This window comes from Muscardinus avellanarius, assembly GCF_963383645.1.
Source record: "Muscardinus avellanarius genome assembly, chromosome: 4".
Taxonomy (NCBI): domain Eukaryota; kingdom Metazoa; phylum Chordata; class Mammalia; order Rodentia; family Gliridae; genus Muscardinus; species Muscardinus avellanarius.
The window spans coordinates 96,176,327-96,195,334 of NC_137789.1; the positions used below are offsets into that span (position 1 = coordinate 96,176,327).

At 47.5% G+C, this 19,008-nt stretch overlaps 1 protein-coding gene across 3 annotated transcripts in view; it reads left to right on the forward strand.

Annotated features, from left to right (window-relative positions):
* SH2D4B (SH2 domain containing 4B) overlaps nucleotides 1-19,008 on the forward strand; it is a gene marked incomplete at both ends in the record, with an annotated part of 89,827 nt that overhangs the window by 16,471 nt on the left and 54,348 nt on the right. For all 3 annotated transcript variants that reach the window (XM_080693880.1, XM_080693881.1, XM_080693882.1), the window contains 2 exons: nucleotides 5,241-5,400; nucleotides 6,707-6,854. In XM_080693880.1, coding sequence (XP_080550006.1) covers nucleotides 5,241-5,400; nucleotides 6,707-6,854 — 308 coding nt within the window. The remainder of the gene's footprint in view (nucleotides 1-5,240; nucleotides 5,401-6,706; nucleotides 6,855-19,008) is intronic.

Sequence of the window (19,008 nt, forward strand, 5' to 3'; positions counted from 1 at the left end):
ATTTTTTTTTAAATTAATTTATTTTTTAAATTGGTGCATTGTAGTCATATATCAATCACATTGGAGTACAAGACTTGAGAGGATATACAAGCACACATCATCCAATTAGCCCTCCTGCAGCCCCCGTCCCATTCCCTCCCCCTCCCTCCATCCCACACTTCTTTGGTGATTTACTTTGATACATTTGTTTATGTACCTCCTGCATTTTAAAGAGGCTCCGTCCTCCAGTATTACATACCCTCTGATTGGTCACATTAGTTGCTTCACTATAGGGCCCTTTCTATAGCTCAACCTCTTCCTGTTGCCCGTTTCCTCCTAGTTATTGCTGATTAAGGGAAGCGTCTGATTTATATTTTCTGCGATATTTCTCTGTGCATGCTGCGTTGCAAGTACCAATCCCACTCTTGATGGTCCCAGTAGTGCCCTGGCTACTCAGTGGACTGATCCAGACCTCGCTGGCTCACGCAGCGGCCTTGCCTCATGGGAGGACCCAGTTCTGGTCTTGCTGGCCCCTGAACCGGTCAAACCCCTAAGATGGCTTTTGTCCCGACCTTGGAGGCCGCAGGAGTGAACTTGCCTCACGCCAGGCTCCGATGCTGGCCATTGGCCCCTGCACCAGTCTAACCCCTTGGCAGGATTCCAGTCCCGGCCTCGGAGGCCCCAACACTGGTAATGCCTCACGGCAGGCTCCGATGCCGGCCTCACTGGCCCCAGCACCGGCCTAACCCCTCGGCAGGCTCTTATCCTGGCCTCGAGGCCCCAGTACCGGCCTTGCCTCAAGGCAGGCTCCGATGCCGGCCTCGCTGGCCCCAGCACCAGCCTAACCCCTCAGCAGGCTCTTATCCTGGCCTCGGAGGCCCCAGTACCGGCCTTGCCTCACGGCAGGCTCCGATGCCGGCCTCACTGGCCCCAGCAGCGGCCTAACCCCTTGGCAGGCTCCGATCCCGGCCTCAGAGGCCCCAGTACCGGCCTTGCCTCACGGCAGGCTCCGATGCCGGCCTCGCTGGCCCCAGCAGCGGCCTAACCCCTCGGCAGGCTCCGATCCCGGCCTCAGCGGCCCCAGCACTGGTCATGCCTCACGGCAGGCTCCGATGCCGGCCTCGCTGGCCCCAGCACCGGCCTAACCCCTCGGCAGGCTCTTATCCTGGCCTCGGAGGCCCCAGTACCGGCCTTGCCTCACGGCAGGCTCCGATGCCGGCCTCGCTGGCCCCAGCAGCGGCCTAACCCCTTGGCAGGCTCCGATCCCGGCCTCAGAGGCCCCAGTACCGGCCTTGCCTCACGGCAGGCTCCGATGCCGGCCTCGCTGGCCCCAGCAGCGGCCTAACCCCTCGGCAGGCTCCAATCCCGGCCTCAGAGGCCCCAGCACTGGTCATGCCTCAAGGCAGGCTCCGATGCCGGCCTCGCTGGCCCCAGCACCGGCCTAACCCCTCGGCAGGCTCTTGTCCTGGCCTCGGAGGCCCCAGTACCGGCCTTGCCTCACGGCAGGCTCCGATGCCGGCCTCGCTGGCCCCAGCAGTGGCCTAACCCCTCGGCAGGCTCCGATCCCGGCCTCAGTGGCCCCAGTACCGGCCTTGCCTCAAGGCAGGCTCCGATGCCGGCCTCGCTGGCCCCAGCAGCGGCCTAACCCCTCGGCAGGCTCCAATCCCGGCCTCAGAGGCCCCAGCACTGGTCATGCCTCAAGGCAGGCTCCGATGCCGGCCTCGCTGGCCCCAGCACCGGCCTAACCCCTCGGCAGGCTCTTATCCTGGCCTCGGAGGCCCCAGTACCGGCCTTGCCTCACGGCAGGCTCCGATGCCGGCCTCGCTGGCCCCAGCAGCGGCCTAACCCCTTGGCAGGCTCCGATCCCGGCCTCAGAGGCCCCAGTACCGGCCTTGCCTCACGGCAGGCTCCGATGCCGGCCTCGCTGGCCCCAGCAGCGGCCTAACCCCTCGGCAGGCTCCAATCCCGGCCTCAGCGGCCCCAGCACTGGTCATGCCTCACGGCAGGCTCCGATGCCGGCCTCGCTGGCCCCAGCACCGGCCTAACCCCTCGGCAAGCTCTTGTCCTGGCCTCGGAGGCCCCAGTACCGGCCTTGCCTCAAGGCAGGCTCCGATGCCGGCCTCACTGGCCCCAGCAGCGGCCTAACCCCTCGGCAGGCTCCGATCCCGGCCTCGGAGGCCCCAGCACTGGTCATGCCTCAAGGCAGGCTCCAATGCCGGCCTCGCTGGCCCCAGCACCGGCCTAATCCCTCAGCAGGCTCTTATCCTGGCCTCGGAGGCCCCAGCACCGGCCTAACCCCTCGGCAGGCTCTTATCCTGGCCTCGGAGGCCCAAGTACCGGCCTTGCCTCATGGCAGGCTCTGATGCCAGCCTCCTTGGCCCCAGCACCGGCCTAACCCCTCAGCAGGCTCCAGTCCCGTCCTCGGGGGCCCCAACACTGGCCTTGCCTCACGGCAGGCTCCGATGCCGGCCTCGCTGACCCCAGCACCGGCCTAACCCCTCAGCAAGTTCCGGACCCGACCTCGGAGGCCCTAGCACAAGCCTTGCATCATGGCAGGCTCCAATGCCGGCCTCGCTGGCCCCAGCATCGGTCTAACCCCTCTGCAGGTTCCAATCCCGGCCACGGAGGCCTCAGTAGTGGCCTTGCCTCACAGCAAGCTCAGATGTCGGCCACTGGCCCCAGCGCCCGCCTAACCCCTCAGCAGGTTCCGATCACTGTCTCTGTGGTTATTATTTCAAAGGTTCCAGTTGTAATGTATCAGATCTCTGCCTCCCCCGAATATTGGCCACTGGCATTGTCACTGCCTCCACCGTTTCAAATCCTTCCCAGGCTCTTTTTCCACTCTGAAAGTTGTCCAGTGTTCCTAAGCATGCGTGATGGTAGCATTCGACATTTAGTGTAATTTCTCCAAAAAAATAAAGTTGGTAAGATCCGGTTTCTGCTTCTCCTGAATACAAGTCTCCACCACCATCGCGAAGAACTCTTTCAACACCGCATTTCTCCCTGGTCTCCGCTAAACTCTCTCCTTATATGTGATGTCTGAGATTCTTAACAATATAGAGAAATAGCAGTCCTCTTTCACGGCGAATTTTTCCATAAGTTCCAGTGCATTTAGATAAGTTTTGTCTGCATCTCCAGTGTCCTGGCATCCATAACGGCTTTCTTACCACCTCTCCGATATTTTTCTTTATCTTTTTCTGTTCTGGGCCCGGTTTCTCCAGGGGTCTGGCGTGCTACTCGCAGTTCGGCCGGGACCCAGAGTCCCGCGACCCGGGCCCCATCTGGCGTGCCCAGCCCGCGACCCCCGCCCAGAACCCAGCGTCTTACTGGGTCCGGTTTCTCCAGGGGTCTGGCGTGCTACGCGCAGTTCGGCAGGGGCCCAGAGTCCCGCGACCCGGGCCCCATCTGGCGTGCCCAGCCCGCGACCCCCGCCCAGAACCCAGCGTCTTACTGGGTCCGGTTTCTCCAGGGGTCTGGCGTGCTACGCGCAGTTCGGCAGGGGCCCAGAGTCCCGCGACCCGGGCCCCATTAGGCGTGCCCCGCCCGCGACCCCCACCCAGAACCCAGCGTCTTACTGGGCCTGGTTTCTCCAGGGGTCTGGCGTGCTACGCGCAGTTCGGCCCGGGGCCCAGGGTCCCGCGACCCAGGCCCCGGCTTTTGTGCGCCCCGCGCAACCCCTGCCCAGAACCCAGCGTCTTACTGGGCCTGGTTTCTCCAGGGGTCTGGCGTGCTACGCGCAGTTCTGCCTGGGGCCCAGAGTCCCGCGACCCGGGCCCCATCTGGCGTGCCCAGCCCGCGACCCCTGCCCAGAACCCAGCGTCTTACTGGGTCTGGTTTCTCCAGGGGTCTGGCGTGCTACGCGCAGTTCGGCAGGGGCCCAGAGTCCCGCGACCCGGGCCCCATCTAGCGTGCCCAGCCTGCGACCCCCGCCCAGAACCCAGCGTCTTACTGGGTCCGGTTTCTCCAGGGGTCTGGCGTGCTACGCGCAGTTCGGCAGGGGCCCAGAGTCCCGCGACCCGGGCCCCATTAGGCGTGCCCCGCCCGCGACCCCCACCCAGAACCCAGCGTCTTACTGGGCCTGGTTTCTCCAGGGGTCTGGCGTGCTACGCGCAGTTCTGCCTGGGGCCTGTTTTTTACATTTGGAAACAGGGTCTCCTAAGCCAGCGCGCATGGCTGGCTTCAAACCTGCGTGATCCTCCTGTCTCTGCCTCCCAAGCGCGGGGATTACAAGCGTGCGCCACCATGCCTGGTTTCACCTTAGAAGTTTAATTCAGGTCTTTCAAGCAAAGTCCCATCTCTTGCAATTTGGGCCCTAGAAAAAGAGATGATTTGTCCAAAATTTTTCTATAGTCTCTCTTCCCTTTCATTTCTACTTGCAGAGTACTCCAATCTTTCTTAAATTCGTGTCTTTCTTTTACACCTTACCAATCACAGCTACAAGGAACCAACACATACCACTAACATTTTGTTTCCCAACCTCTTCTCTTAGAATGACCAGCTCAGACAGCATGGAGGGCTGTCTTTTGAGTGATAGTGTTTGGCATTTTTTCTGTTTTGTTCCTGCCTCATACCCATCTCCGTTTCTCTAGGCTGATAGACACTACTCCCCACCTAACTGCTATGGCAGGGGTTCGTAGTTCCTCGTCATTTCAGCAGCACCCTATTTTGTAGATAAATCCCCATTTTAGTCACAGTAATCAATGGAGTCTGTTGCAATGGGCAAATCGAGCAATCTCAGCAGCTGAATGTAGCACAGGTTTATTTCTTGCTCATGTTACAGCCTGATGTAGGTCACGGAGACTCAGGGCCCCAGGCTGATTTCTCTTGCGATTCACCATCGCTGATTCTTCTTTTCAGGCAGTGACAGGAGGGAGAGAGTGCAGGGAAGGTTAGACAGCTCTTCACTGTCTCAGCCCAGGAGTAGCACAAGTCACTTCCTACAGAGAGTGCCGCGCTGCCCCATGTTTTCTCTGATGGACTCTCAGGGGAGCTTGGTCTTGCACCCCAGCTCCAGCCTGGGACACCTGCTCCTGCAGGCCAGCTTGGTGGCTGTGATGCTCCCTGGGGGTGGGGGGCAGGAGACAGGGTCTTGAACCTGCCCTCAGGCCGCTGTCTCTGGAATCGTTTTCCTGGATGGTAGTGCTCTGTTGAGTGGTGTGGTGGTTGGGTACCGCGGGCCAGCTTAGGCCTTTCCTTCCTAATTGGAAATTGGACGTGTTTCTTCTCCCTCCTTTGTTCTTCCTCCTCCTCCTCTGAGGCAGCCAGCGACAAGCACATCCAGTGGCTCCTGGGAGTGGATGGCGAGGTCTGGGTCTGGGTCATGGGCGAAGGCCCCGGCGACAAACCCTACGAGGAGATCTCGGAGGAGCTGATTGCAGAGAGGGCGCGGCTGCAGGCACAGAAGGAGGCCGAGGAGCTCTGGTGAGGGGTGCTGGGTGGGAAGGGACTTGGGTGGCGGTGCTGAGCGTGGAGCCTGGGGGGGTCCAAGCTGAGGACCTTAGGCTGTGGGTGGGAAGGAGGAGGTAGCAGTCAGCTGGTTGACTGTTTTGAACTCTGCTAAGATCAGGCAACTAAAACATGAGAGTCTTGTGGGACGCTGAGCCTACCTTGTGGGTCCAAATTCTGGCTCTTCCAATTAGTAGTTGGCTGATCTGGGACCTCAGTCTTCATGTTAGTAGTGAAACTCTAACAACACGCTTTCTGCATGTGTGTAGTTTGGCTTCACCTAGACAGTACGTACAATATGCTTTTTCTTTCTCTGCATGCAGTCGCCCGCAGGCAGTACAGCAGTTTGGACTCACATTTGTTACCAGCTTCTCTTCATATTACTCATATCCCTTATTCAAGAGGGAGAGTTGCATCCTGGTGAGGTTTGGTGTCAGATTCCTTTCATAAACAACTCTTAACATTCTTTTTCAAACTTGGAAATCCATGTGAAATCAATTCCAACATTCCTTCCACCCTCAGTTTTGAATGATAATATTTTAATTATGAAATTGTAAAAACCTGTAAACAACACTGAAAAGTATAAAGGATAAATGAAAGAACAACCTAGCACCTAAGTTCACCACAGTGAGCATTTAGGAGACACTCTGTAAACTGTCGTATTCACATCTTGACAAGTTGATTAATATAAATGCCACTTAAGATTACTACAGGGATTCTAATATGTCTCTACACAACTTATTTCTTCTGTTGATAGACATTTGAGCTAATTAGAATTTTTTATTTTATAAAAATTCTCTAGCTACAAGTGGCAGTGCATGTCTGTATTCCTGCTACTTGGGAAGCTGAGATAGGAGGATTGCAGGTTTGACGCCAGCCTTAGCAATTCAGTGAGATCCTCAGAAACTTACTGTGACCCTCTTTCAAAATAAAAAACAAAAAAGAGATGCAGCTTGGAGGTAGTACACCCTTGGGTTTAATCCCTAGTACAAAGAAATCTCTAATGAACATCTTCTATATGCACTTTTGTACACATGAGTGAGAAGTGGGATTTCTGAGTTTTGTTTTCCCAGCTTCCAGAGTGACTGCTGATACGCACTCCCATGGGTGAGAGTGCCTGTTTCGACTGTTTCTCCCCATCTTTGCCAACTACTACATTTTGTTTACTTTGCCATTCTGTAGACCGAGGAAAGATACCTCACCGGTTTTATTCGAGGTTCCAGTGGGATGTGGTTCTTCAGCTTTTCACTTGAGCTGATTTATGCTGGTGCTCTCTTGGAAGGAGACAGAAGGAGGCAGAGATCGCCAAGAAGTTCCGGGATGCTCTGGCCAATGAGAAGGCCCGGATCCTGGCTGAGAAGTGGAAAGTGGAGATGGAGGACCGGAAGGCTGCCAAAGTCCTGGAGGAACGCATCCATGAAGAATTCAAGGTAGGCTTCTGTGTGAGGCACGAGCTCCAGCCCAGAGGCCAGAGGGGCTGATCTCTGGTTTGGACCTGCTTTGGCTGTTGGCTGGTCCTGGGAGCATTATAAGAAGAGAAACCTGTCATGTCTGAACAGGAGGGAAACTGACACACCATTTGGGCCTATCCACTTCTTGTTTGGACGAGGAAATTGAGGGTCAGACAGAGGAGAATTGCCAAGGCCACATGTAACAATTGTCAGGTCAGGACTCCTGAGATCCAGCTCCAACTTCACTGCTTATTGCTTTGTGACCCTCAGAAGCCTGCTGAGCTGTTGCTTTCTTTTTGTACTATCAGGCTTATAAGAACTTTCTGTTTAAGTTCACCATGAGGATTGAAGGAGATCACACACACACACACACACACACACACACACACACACACACACACACACGTTGTTTGGCCTGGAAGAGGGAATTGCTCATAAGTTTTCATTCCTACTCATTCTAGGAGACTTTGGAAGTGGTAAAGGAGCTTTATTGACCTCTGGTAGGAAGCTTGAGTTGCCTTCAAACACAATTTTTTAAAAATGTAAATTTTTTAAATAAAATATTAGCTTTTTTTTTCAGTACTGAGGATAGAACCCAGGGGTATTCTACCTCTGAGCGACACCCCCAGCCCTATTTTTTAGTCTTTATTTTGAAACAGGGTCTCACTAAGTTGCGGAGAGCTTCACTAAGTAGCTGAGGATGTCTACGAACTGTGATCCTCTGGTCTCAGTCTCCCAATAGCTGGGATTACAAGTGTGTGCCACCATGCCCGGCTCTAATGTTAGCTTGGAAAAAAACTTTTTTTTATTGGTGCATTGTAGTCATGCATCTTAATTGAGTACAAGATGGTAGAGGCATACATGCACACACCACCCAATTAGCTTTTACTCACTTCCCACCCCATTTCTTACCCCCTTCCCTCTTCATGTTTGGCTTAGTGAATGACTTTGTTGTTTTTTTTTATTTTTAGTGTGTGTGTGTGTGTGTGTGTGTGTGTGTGTGTGTGTGATTTTGTGATTGACTTTGATATGTTTGTTCATGTATATCACGTACATTAGGGAATTTTCCTCTTCCCCCCTCTCATCTCTTTCAGTTATGTTGCCTTATTTGCTCATCTATAGTATCTCCTTCTCGCTCCATTTTGAGGTTTTGTTTGTTTTTGTCTGTTTTTAACTACAGGAGTAATATATTTTTATTAGATAGAAAACAAAGCAAATACCAATAAGCAGAAAAGAAGAATCATGCTAAATCCCAGCCATGTCTTATTCTGTGCTTTGTATTGTTGAAGACAATAAACACAGCCAGCCATTGAAGCAGTGTGAACAGATCCCCTGCCCTTTGAGGTTCTGGGGATAGAACCTGGGGGCATTCTACCTTTGAGCTACACCCCCAACCCTATTTTTTATGCTTTATTTTGAAACAGGGTCTCACCGAGTTGCAAAGGGCTTCACTAAATAGTAGTTGAGGCTGTCCGCAAACCAGGATCCTCCCGTCTCAGTCTCCCAAATGCTGGGATTACAAGCGTGCACCACCACTCCCAACTCCTAATTTTATTTCTTATTTGGAAGCAGGGTCTTGCTAAGTTACCGAGACTGGCTTCAAACCGGCAATCCTCCTGTCGCAGCCTCCCAAGTACTGGGATACAAGCATGCGCCACCGGGCCTGGCTCTGAGCTCCCTTCTGACAGAGGTAGACGACTCTTGGATGTTTGAATGGGCCAGTGAGAGAAAACAGAGGGTTCTCCACAGAGGCAGAGAAGGGAGACCTTAGGAGAGGTCAGTCAGAGTGAATGGATGAAATGGATCAGGCATCTACTGATGTTAGGATTCCACCCTCCAGAGACTGGGAGTCCTCCTCTCCTTCCTCATGATTCCATTTCAAAAAAATGGCTCTCAGGTTCTTACAAGGGACACTTTTGAGTTGTAAGAGACACAAGTTTACAACTGTAAACTCAGTTTAGTAAATGCTTCAAGAAAGGGCAGTTAGGATGAAGATGTTATTACGGTAAGACTGTTACTGGGGCCCTGTTGGGCTCCCAAACTGTAACAGTGAGAGAGGTAGCTGTGGGTTCTTGTTCTGAGCTGTTTGTAGAAAAGAATAGCCCAAACTCTTTTGCTGTAAGCTTAAGCGATTTTATTATTACAAAGATGAAATGATAGAACATAACTTAGATTAAAGTACTATGCCACACAGGGTGACATAGTGGGGTGACTTGAAGTCACCGAAGGTTTTTGGATACAGAACAATTGTATACCAAGTCTTCTGACCCAACTAGATCCGCCCCTTCTCCAGGGCAGGTCTTTTGATATGGTGATCCTTCCTGTAGGCCTGCCCTGTCTCCAGTACAGACACCAAGTCTTTTGTTACACCCCAAAATGTGTTAATTGATTATAGGAGTCTGGGATCTATTGAAGGCTTATGGCATCCCCCCACATTCTTGGGGAATTTTGTTTATCTTTAAAATGTGAAAGACCCTGGGCTTCCTCTATTTTCTTGCTAATCACCCTTGGTGCCTGGAATTCTGCAGGGTCCTTTCCCTGTCTGTATGCACCCAAGCTCTGGCTTTCTAATCCCAAAGCTATTTTCAAATACATTTTGAAGTCCTTTTCCAATACCAGCACAGATGTCACTGTCAATATCACTAACATATAGGGTGGGGAGCAGGCTGGGTGGGTGTGGAGGGAAACTTTGAACCTCACCATGATGTGTGATTACAATGTACCAGTGAAAGTCTATATATAATACAAGCATATATGCATAATATACAACATATAAAATTGTACATATAAAATTATATGTATATAATTGTATAAATCATATATTTATATGTGTTGTATAAATCATAAAACACCAATATATAAATTGTAAAATATATACAGCATATATACATTGTGTATATATTCAACATAGACATATTGTATACACACACAAACAATAAAAATCATTAAGAAAGGTCAGTCAGGGGCCCATGGCTAGGTGCTGTCTAGGTCAGTGTTGTGCTTTCTCAGTGTCACTTTAGTGGGGTCTAAAGTCATCCTAGGCACAGGGTCTTACTGCTAGAAGCCAGACGAGGTTGGTCCAGCAGGGTGTGGAAGGAGTTGTTATCTATGTCCTGTGAGCTCAGAAGGTGACAGTATACCCGTGGCATTTTTCCATTTTAAAATCTTTTCCTTTCCTTCCTCATAACGATTAGCCAGTGAGGGCATCAGCTTTAAAAAATCATTTATGTTGCCAATATTTTTCTCAGTGTTATTGTTTCTTTTTTGTTTGGGTTATAGTTATTTTCAGAGGTACAGAAGCTCAAAATTTTTATTATCCAAGTCTACCAATCTTCTCCTTTATCATTTATTTCATTTTCAGAAAGGTCTACATCACCATAAGCCTCTAACAATACAAATCTACATTGTTTCATATATCTTTCATGGTTTTATTTCTCTGCATTTAATTTTATTTCACCTTGGAGAGTGCTTTGGCATAGGGCTTTAACTTAATTTTTTTCAAAATGGTTAGCTATTTATTCTAATATCATTTATTATATATTCTATCCTTTCCTTTCCTTGGGACTTGCTGCCTTGATTAGATTTTACTTCTTGATCTCTTCATTTTTTCTATGACTTATTATTCCTGAGCCAGACTTAATGGCTTAATTATTGTAGCTTTAAAGTAAATTTTAACATCTATTAAGGTAAGAACACTATCATTACTCTTCATTTTCAAAATGTTCTTGGCTAATCTCACCCGGTGTTTTCTGCCAGGGGCACTTCTGAATTACTTTATCACTATCCACTCCACCCTCTTATAGAAGCCACAGTGATTTTCATTGGGGTTGTAACTGTGATAGCCATGTTTGTGGAAAAATGAACATTTTTACAGTATTTTTGTTTTTGTGGTACTGGGGATGGAATCTAGGGGGCATTCGACCTCCAAGCGACACTCCCAGTCCTATTTTTTATTCTTTATTTTGAAACAGGGTCTCACTGAGTTGCAAATGGCCTGATTAAGTAGCTGAGGCTGTCCATGAATCTCAATTCTGTGTCAGCCTCCCAAATACTGGGATTACAAGCATGCACCACCATGCCTGGCTCATTTTTACAGTACTGAATCACTGAATTTTCTTCTTCAGGAATGTGGTATGTTTCTTCTGTTATTCAAAGCTTCCTTTTGATGTTAAAATTTTAAAAAGTACCTATAAGTGCACTAACCACCTAATTCCAATTGTTTATTATACTTAATAATTTATTTATACCTACAAGATTCTATTTTTTTGGAGCTTCGTAAAATGTATTCTTTTTCTTTGAGTGTTCCACAACTCTTTTCAGTTAGCCCTTAGGCTTACTATTCCTGTTGCTGTTGTAAATGAGATTGGCTCCATTATTTTCAAACCTGTAGCAGTTGCTAGTGACATCTTGTGACTGATCTCCTTATTTAACTTTCCACTGACTTATAATTTTGAAGGGAGAGTCTCCTGAGTTCTCAAATGAAGCAATACTTATTTCCAAAACATTTTATTAAAAAGCCAGCGTGGTGGCGCACATTTGTAATCCCAGCATTCCGGAGGCTGAGACTGGAGGATCGTGGTTCATGGATAGCCTCAGCTACTTAGTGAGACACTCCGTAACTTAGTGAGACCCTGTTGAATGCCCCTGGGTTCTATCCTTAGACCCACAAGAACCCCCAACATTTTATTTAAAAAATTTCCAACATGTAAAAGAGTTGGAAAATAGAATGAGTATTCATAACTTTTCCACTTAAATTTATAATTGTTAATATTTTGCCAATCTCTCTCTCAACACACCACACACACACACACACACACACACACACACACACACACACACACACACTATTTGAAAGATAGTTGCAAAGATCATGACACTGTAACCCAGTTGCTAGCAAACTCATTTCTGTAAAGGGCCGGGTCATTAATATTTTAGGCTGCGTCCTGTTTGGCAATATTGCCACCTTAGCACAATAGCAGCTAGAGATAACAGGTAAAAAAAAATGCATGTGACATAAAAAAATAGTACATGGGAATCAGATTTGGGGAAGGAGCTTTAGTTTTCAGACTCTTGACGAAACCCCAAGAACTTCCTGCGTTTCCTATATGAATAAGGACATTATCCTGCAAAGCTGAAATAATCATTATAATGTCTATTGAAATGAACAATAATGGCATAATATTATGTCCAGTCCAATCCACAGTGGGCAGAAATGTATATTGTTAGATTTTACATATGGTTATTATGTCTGCTGGGGAAGAACACCGATTATGTTTGTATCTCTCTAGCGTTGACAGTTACCTGCTCCACATTGGCCTCCCTCTACCTGGCTGGTGCGCAGCACCAGATGCTGGGAGGGGGGTTCAGTAGAGCTAGGTCCTGGGCTCAGCTCCCAGAAACACAGTGGGCTCGGTTTACTCATGGAGATTTTCTGGTTGATGGTCTCCATGAGCACCTTAGTGATAGAAGGAATGATAAATTGTGGGTTGCCCTGTGCCAGGGCTCAGAAGGGGTCAATAAGGCTACCTGGCTAGGCCTTCCAGTCACAGAGGGACTTAAATAGAGGCTTCCAATATTGTTTGCAAAGCAAGTAATGATTATGGTGCATTTGGTTGTTTTATTTTATTTTATTTTATATTGTGGTACTGGGAATTGAGACCAGGGGCATTCTATCTCCAGCCCTATTTAATTGTTTTTATTTTGAAACAGGGTCTTAATAGGTTGATGAGAGTCTCACTACTCACTGAGGCTGTCTTTGAACCTGAGTTCCTCCTGTCTTAGCCTCCCAAGTATGTACTGGGATTATAAGCCTGCACCACCACGCCCGGCTACATTTGGTTTTATTTTCAAATTTAATTTGCTTAACATGAACATTTCAATTTTAATAGCCATAGCCATAGCCATCCTGACTTGGCATGTCTTTTTTTTTTTTTTTTTTTTTTTGCTACCGGGGATGGAACCCAGGGGCATTCTTTTTTGGAGTTATTTTTTATCCTTTATTTTGAAACAAGGCCTCACTAAGTTCTGAAGGGCCTCACTAAGTAGCTGAGCCTGGCTGCAAACCTGCTATCCTGTCTCAGCCTCCCAAGTATTGGGATTACAAGTGCGTACCACCACATCTGGCTCTGAAATTTTTTTTTTGTTTTTTGTTTTTTGAAATGGGAATAGAACCCAGCGGCATTCTACCTCTAAGCTACACCCCCAGTCCTATTTTTAACTCTTTATTTTGAAACAGGGTCTCACTGAGTGGCAAAGGGCCTCACTAAGTAGCTGAGGCTGTTTGTGAACTGCGATCTTCCTGTCTCAGCCTCCCGAATGCTGGGATTACAAGTGTGTGCCACCATGCCCAGCTTCAAAATGTTTTTATAAATTAAAAAACAAAACAATTTGGCTGGGTGTGGTGTCACCTGCTTGCAATCCCAGTACTTGGGAGGCTGAGACAGGAGGATTGCAGGTTTGCCGCCAGCCTCAGCTACTTAGTGAGGCCCTTTGCAACTTAGTGAGACCATGTTTCAAAATAAAGAATAAAAAATAGGGCTGGGGGTATAGCTCGAAAGTACAATGCCCCTGGGTTCAATTTCCAGTACTGCAAAAAAAAAAAAAAATTAGTATATAAAGAGGTATGGAAAATAACACAAAATATTTAGATATCTAATTCACAAATTCAACAAGCATTAATATTTTACATTAATATTAAATCATTATCTTTACATTAAAGATATAAATATATTAATCTAATATTAATATATTTAATATTGATTATTAATTAGTAATTAGCACAATATTGCTAAAACTACTATAAAATCCCACGTAATTACCTTTTTTCCCTGCTGTCTTTTTAACTCTTCTAAAGTTGTATTTTCTTCCTATTTGTACTTTATAACATATATGAAGCTATAGAAGAACATAGTAAAAATTTCTGGCAGATCCATTTTTATAAGTTATTTAATCATCTATATAAGTTATATAACCTAATTCTCAATTATTTTTAAGAAATTTTTATATTCATATATTTATTAGTATATTCAGAGCTATAAGTTTGCATGACATTATGATATTTTATTTTTTCCAATTCTTTTCTAATGAATTTAGTTTTTTTAAAATTTGAGTTAGTATAAAATAAAACGTAAACAAAATAAAATAAATAAAATAAAATAAAATAAAATAAAACAGTGAACAAACATCCCTGGATAAACTTCTGTACATCCCTGGTGTTTGGTCCTATCTGTGTAGCCTATCTTGCTTTGGCAGTGCTGGGGATCAAACCTAGGGTGTCGAGTGGGCAAATGTCCCTACTGAGCCACACCCAAGCACCTGTCAGTGCAGCTTTTGGGGACAGTCTGCAAGACCTGAAGCTTCCTCGTTCACCTCTTTAGCAATGCTTGCTTTTGTAAGCTATCCCATAAGAAGCCCTATATCCCAGACTACCATGCTGCAAGGGAACCCAAGCTAGCCATGGAGAGAGAGAGAAAAAGAGAGGGAGGGAGGGAGGGAGAGAGGAGAGAGAGAGAGAGAGAGAGAGAGAGAGAGAGAGAGAGAGAGAGAGAGAAGAAGAAGAAGAAGAAGAAGAAGAAGAAGAAGAAGAAGAAGAAGAAGAAGAAGAAGAAGAGAAGAGTAGAGAAGAGAAGAGTAGGGTAGTGGAGTCCTCCAATGTTAAACCAAGGGGGCAGACTGTCCTTGCAGGCAGGCGGTGCAAGGTTTTGACACAGAGAGGCATGGTTGGATCAAGTTTCAAGAGCACAACTGGTAGCAATGATGTGCGTCAAGGTCTAAGTTCTTAGGGAGGGAGGCCTAAGAACTCAGGAGATTTCACAGTGGTCAAGGTATGAATTGAAGTGGGTCTGGACAGAGTTTGTGACCATGAGGATGATGTGGAGAAAGAGTGGTGGTGAGATCAACAGGGCTGTGCATCAATTAGCCCTCAGGATGAGGGAAAACAAACAGCAAAGGCATCCCCCCCCTGCGGAGGGTGGGTAGAGAGTAGCATCTTTTTGCCATGCAGAACTGGGCAGGAGGCACAGGCTTGGAATCAAGAGGACTGGCGGTGCTGAAGTTTCTTCCACACAGAGCAGGAAGTCATCCGGAGGCTAGAGGAGAGGATCGGATCTGACTAGGTAGCTTGGTGGGGGAGAGAGATTGGCTGGGCTCATTCTGAACAGCTTGCTTTGGGGATGTAGGCAGGCTCTCCTAATTCTCCAGGTTGTAGAAATGTTAAAAATTCCTTTTAGAAAATAGAAAAAAAAAAACACCCCAGAAAAAGAGGCTGTTAAAGAGGAAAGTTCAGAATAGAAGATAGAGACAGCTGGAAATCTGTTTTTAAGAACCATTCTGTTGTGGCTGGTGCCATTTAAGAGCAATTTACGTGCATATAAAAAGACTCCTTTAGCACGAAGGAGATCCTGAGGCCAGATGCAATGTGCATTTCTGCCCCTGCTTTCTGGATGCTGCTTCTGCTGCTGGAGACACTGCTGGGTGATGATCCTGCTTTCACTCTCCCCCTCTGGTCCTGCGACTTTCCTTCCCCATGTTCAAGTCTCCTGCCTCCCTCTTCCCAGTTCTCCTGGAAAGAAACAGACAACTGAGGTATTCTTTAGCTTTTCTCTATTTCCTACTTGAGGCTACTCTCTGTTCTTTTCTTTAAGCTTAGAGTTTATTTTGGTCACTGAATGACTTCCTTCAAACTTTCAAACTGCAGAAATCATTGCCACCCTATCCCAATAAGATTATAAGTGGTGGGAAAACTTTCTCCTCCTCCTTCTCCTTCTCCTTCTCCTTCTCCTTCTCCTTCTCCTTCTCCTTCTCCTTCTCCTTCTCCTTCTCCTTCTCCTTCTCCTTCTCCTCCTTCTCCTTCTCCTCCTCCTCCTCCTCCTCCTCCTCCTCCTCCTCCTCCTCCTTCTTTTTTTGAAGTACTGGGAATGGAATCCAGGGGCATTCTACCCCAGAGCTACACCCTTAGCCATATTTTTTAGTCTTTTTATTTTTTTGAAACAGGGTCTCACTGAGTTGTGAAGGGCCTCACTAAGTAGCTGAGGCTGTCGGTGAACAGCAATCCTCTGGTCTCAACCACCCAAATGCTGAGATTACAAGTGTGAGCCACCACGCTGGCTTCTTCTTTTGAACATCTTAGGTTCCACCTGAATCTCCCTTGACCAGGCTGGTATGACACAAACCATGTGACCTGGTGTACCCTTTCCCTCTCACAGATCATCACAAGCCCTGTCTCCTCTTCACTGTTGTTGATTCCCTCACTCCTGTGCTTAGCATTAATAGAGCACCTACTATCAGCCAACCCTGCACTGTGAACTGGTGATGGTAGAAGGAATGACACAGATCCAACCCTGCCCTTTCAGAGTGTATCATCTCAAACACAGGATTAGAGAAAACATATGTCCCATCTGTTTCTGTGCTTGGCTGATCCCAGTTAACATAATGTTCTCAGCCAGGCGTGGTGGCGCAGTTTTGTAATCCCAGCATTCGGGAGGCTGAGACCAGAGGATCACAGTTCACGGACAACCCAGCTACTTAGTGAGGCCGTCTGCAATTCACTGAGACCTTGTTTCAAAATAAAGAATAAAAAATTGGGCAGGGGGTGTAACTCAGAGGTCAAATGCCTCTGGGTTCCATCCCCAGACCCACAAAACAAACAAACAAACAAACAAACAAACAAACAAACAAAACCTACCAAATAAAAAACCTCATAATGTTCTCCAGGTCTTTCTATCCTCTTGCGAATGGCATGAGTTTGTTCTTCTTTATTGCTGAGTAAAATTCCATTGTGTGTATTTCCCAAAATTTTGCAATCCATTCATCTGTTGATGGAGACCTGGGTTGGTTCCATATTTTGGCTATTGCGAATTGTGCTGCTATGAACATGGGTATGCATATGTTACTGTAGTTCTCTGATTTCAACCCCTGGACTATTAGGAATACCAGACAGACTCCAGATAATGGAGAGGAAACCTCAGCAAAGCTGAAATGGAAGGGTAGGAGACAACGAAGGCTGAGGTTGATTAATGGAGGAGCTACATTCAAATTTGTGTACAAGTATGAATGTAGCATGGTCAACCTGGACACTCATTGTTGGAGGGGAGGAAGGGGAAGGGGGGTGGGAGAGGGCACCAACCATAGTCTGAATGTATGCCATTTCAGTATAACCCACATAAAACCTATTTATTTATTTATTTATTTATTTATTTATTTTTGTGGTACTGGGGGTGGAACCCAGAGGCTTTCTACCTCTGGGCTATACTCCCAGACCTATTTTATACTTTATTTGGAAACAGGGTCTCATTAAGTTGCTGAGAGCCTCACTAAGTAGCTGAGGCTGGCTTCGAACCTGTGCGATCCTCCTGTCTCAGCCTCCCAAGCACAGGGATTACAAGAGTGCGCCACCACGCCCGGCCATAAAACCGTTTTAAAAACCCACAGGATTATTCAAGTCAGACTAATAGCAGAAAAAGCTGATGCTTTCCAGAGAAAGCATGTCTTGATGACATTTTTCACTGGGGTGGGACCACCCCAGGGCCTCTGAGGGTCTGTGTGCTGTTGGTAATGGGTTATCAGGAGAGGGGGAGTTGGTCAGCCAGAACGAGGCTGATTCCTTCCTGGGTAGAGTGGGAGTGTTTGCACGTTGGCCTCCTGGCTATGTTGATCTTTGCCTGCTAAACCTAATAATAAGATGGACTTTTCCATAGTGATCTCAATTTGGTCAAGGGACTCTCTGATAGTTACAACAACAGTAAGAATTTTTAGGCAATTTCAGTCTTGAAAGTTGAATGATTTTAGCAAGGCCTTGGAGAGAAAGATGCAATTCTGTTTATTTGTGGTTATGAAGTGTTTTCTTCTATTGTAGCTATTCTTGTGAAGAGCTCGCCTTTGTCACAGTAAATGGCCAGTCATTTTCCTTTGAGAGAAGGTTGCTGTAGCCCTCTGGCTCCCTGGGTGGTGTCCCACTTTCGAGGAGGAGAGCACCGTGTGAGACGGCCACTGAACGCTCTGCTCGCGTTAGTCACAGTGGTGCGGGGCAGGAGCTTCCGTTGGAGGTGAAGTGCCACTTACACACAGCGCGCCAGCCGCGGCCCTTCCCTGCGCCTGGGCTCCTTGCTTTGAGTTTCTTCCAGTCAACATTCTCACTGCTGTGACCCCAAACACCTGTTGATATAACTTACGGGAAGGAAGGTTCATTTGCTCTCAGTTCTGGAGATCTCAGAGGTTTTAGTCTATGTCAAGTCAGGTTATATCTATGGATGTCAGAGCACGGTGGTGGGAGGCGAGAGAGAGAGAGAGAGAGAGAGAGAGAGAGAGAGAGAGAGAGAGAGAGAGAGAAGAGAAGAGAAGAGAAGAGAAGAGAAGAGAAGAGAAGAGAGAGCAGAAGAAGAAGAAGGAGGAGGAGGAGGAGGAGGAGGAGGAAGAAGAAGAAGAAGAAGAAGAAGAAGAAGAAGAAGAAGAAGAAGAAGAAAGGAGAGGAGAGGAGAGGAGAGGAGAGGAGAGGAGAGGAGGGGAGAGGAGAGGAGAGGAGATATGGATGCTCTCTTAAAGGCCAGAAGCAGATAAAACTCAAGAAAAGGGGACCCATGGACATATGTGTAGTACCCAAGGCTACCCCAACTCCTCGTGACCAGCTCCTTCTAGTCACACTCTATCTGCCTAGATTACCACCCAAAGAGTTTATTATAGTGGATTCATCCACTATCCACTGATGAGATTAGAACTCTCCTGATTTAGCTATATCACCCCTGAACATCATTACACGAGCACTTCAGGGGACATTCTCTATCTAAACCATAACAGGGCTCAACAATTGTGTCTCTTTAAATCCATATATTGAATTCCTATCTCCTAATACCTCAGAATGTAGCCCTATTTGAACAGAGCATCTTTAAGGCTAATTAAGCTGGGCTGGGGATGTGGCTCAGTGCTAGAGTGTATGCCTAGCGTGCACCAGGCCCTTGGGTTCAAATCCTCAGTACTACAGACAAATGGAGGTAATTAAGCTAAAGTGAGAGGTGTAGGTTCAGTATGACTGAAGTCTTTATATGGAGAGGAAATTTGGACCTAGACAGGCAGGAACCCAGAGGAAAGGCTGTGTGTGAATATGGTGAGAATTGACCATTTTAGGCTAAAAGAGAAAGGC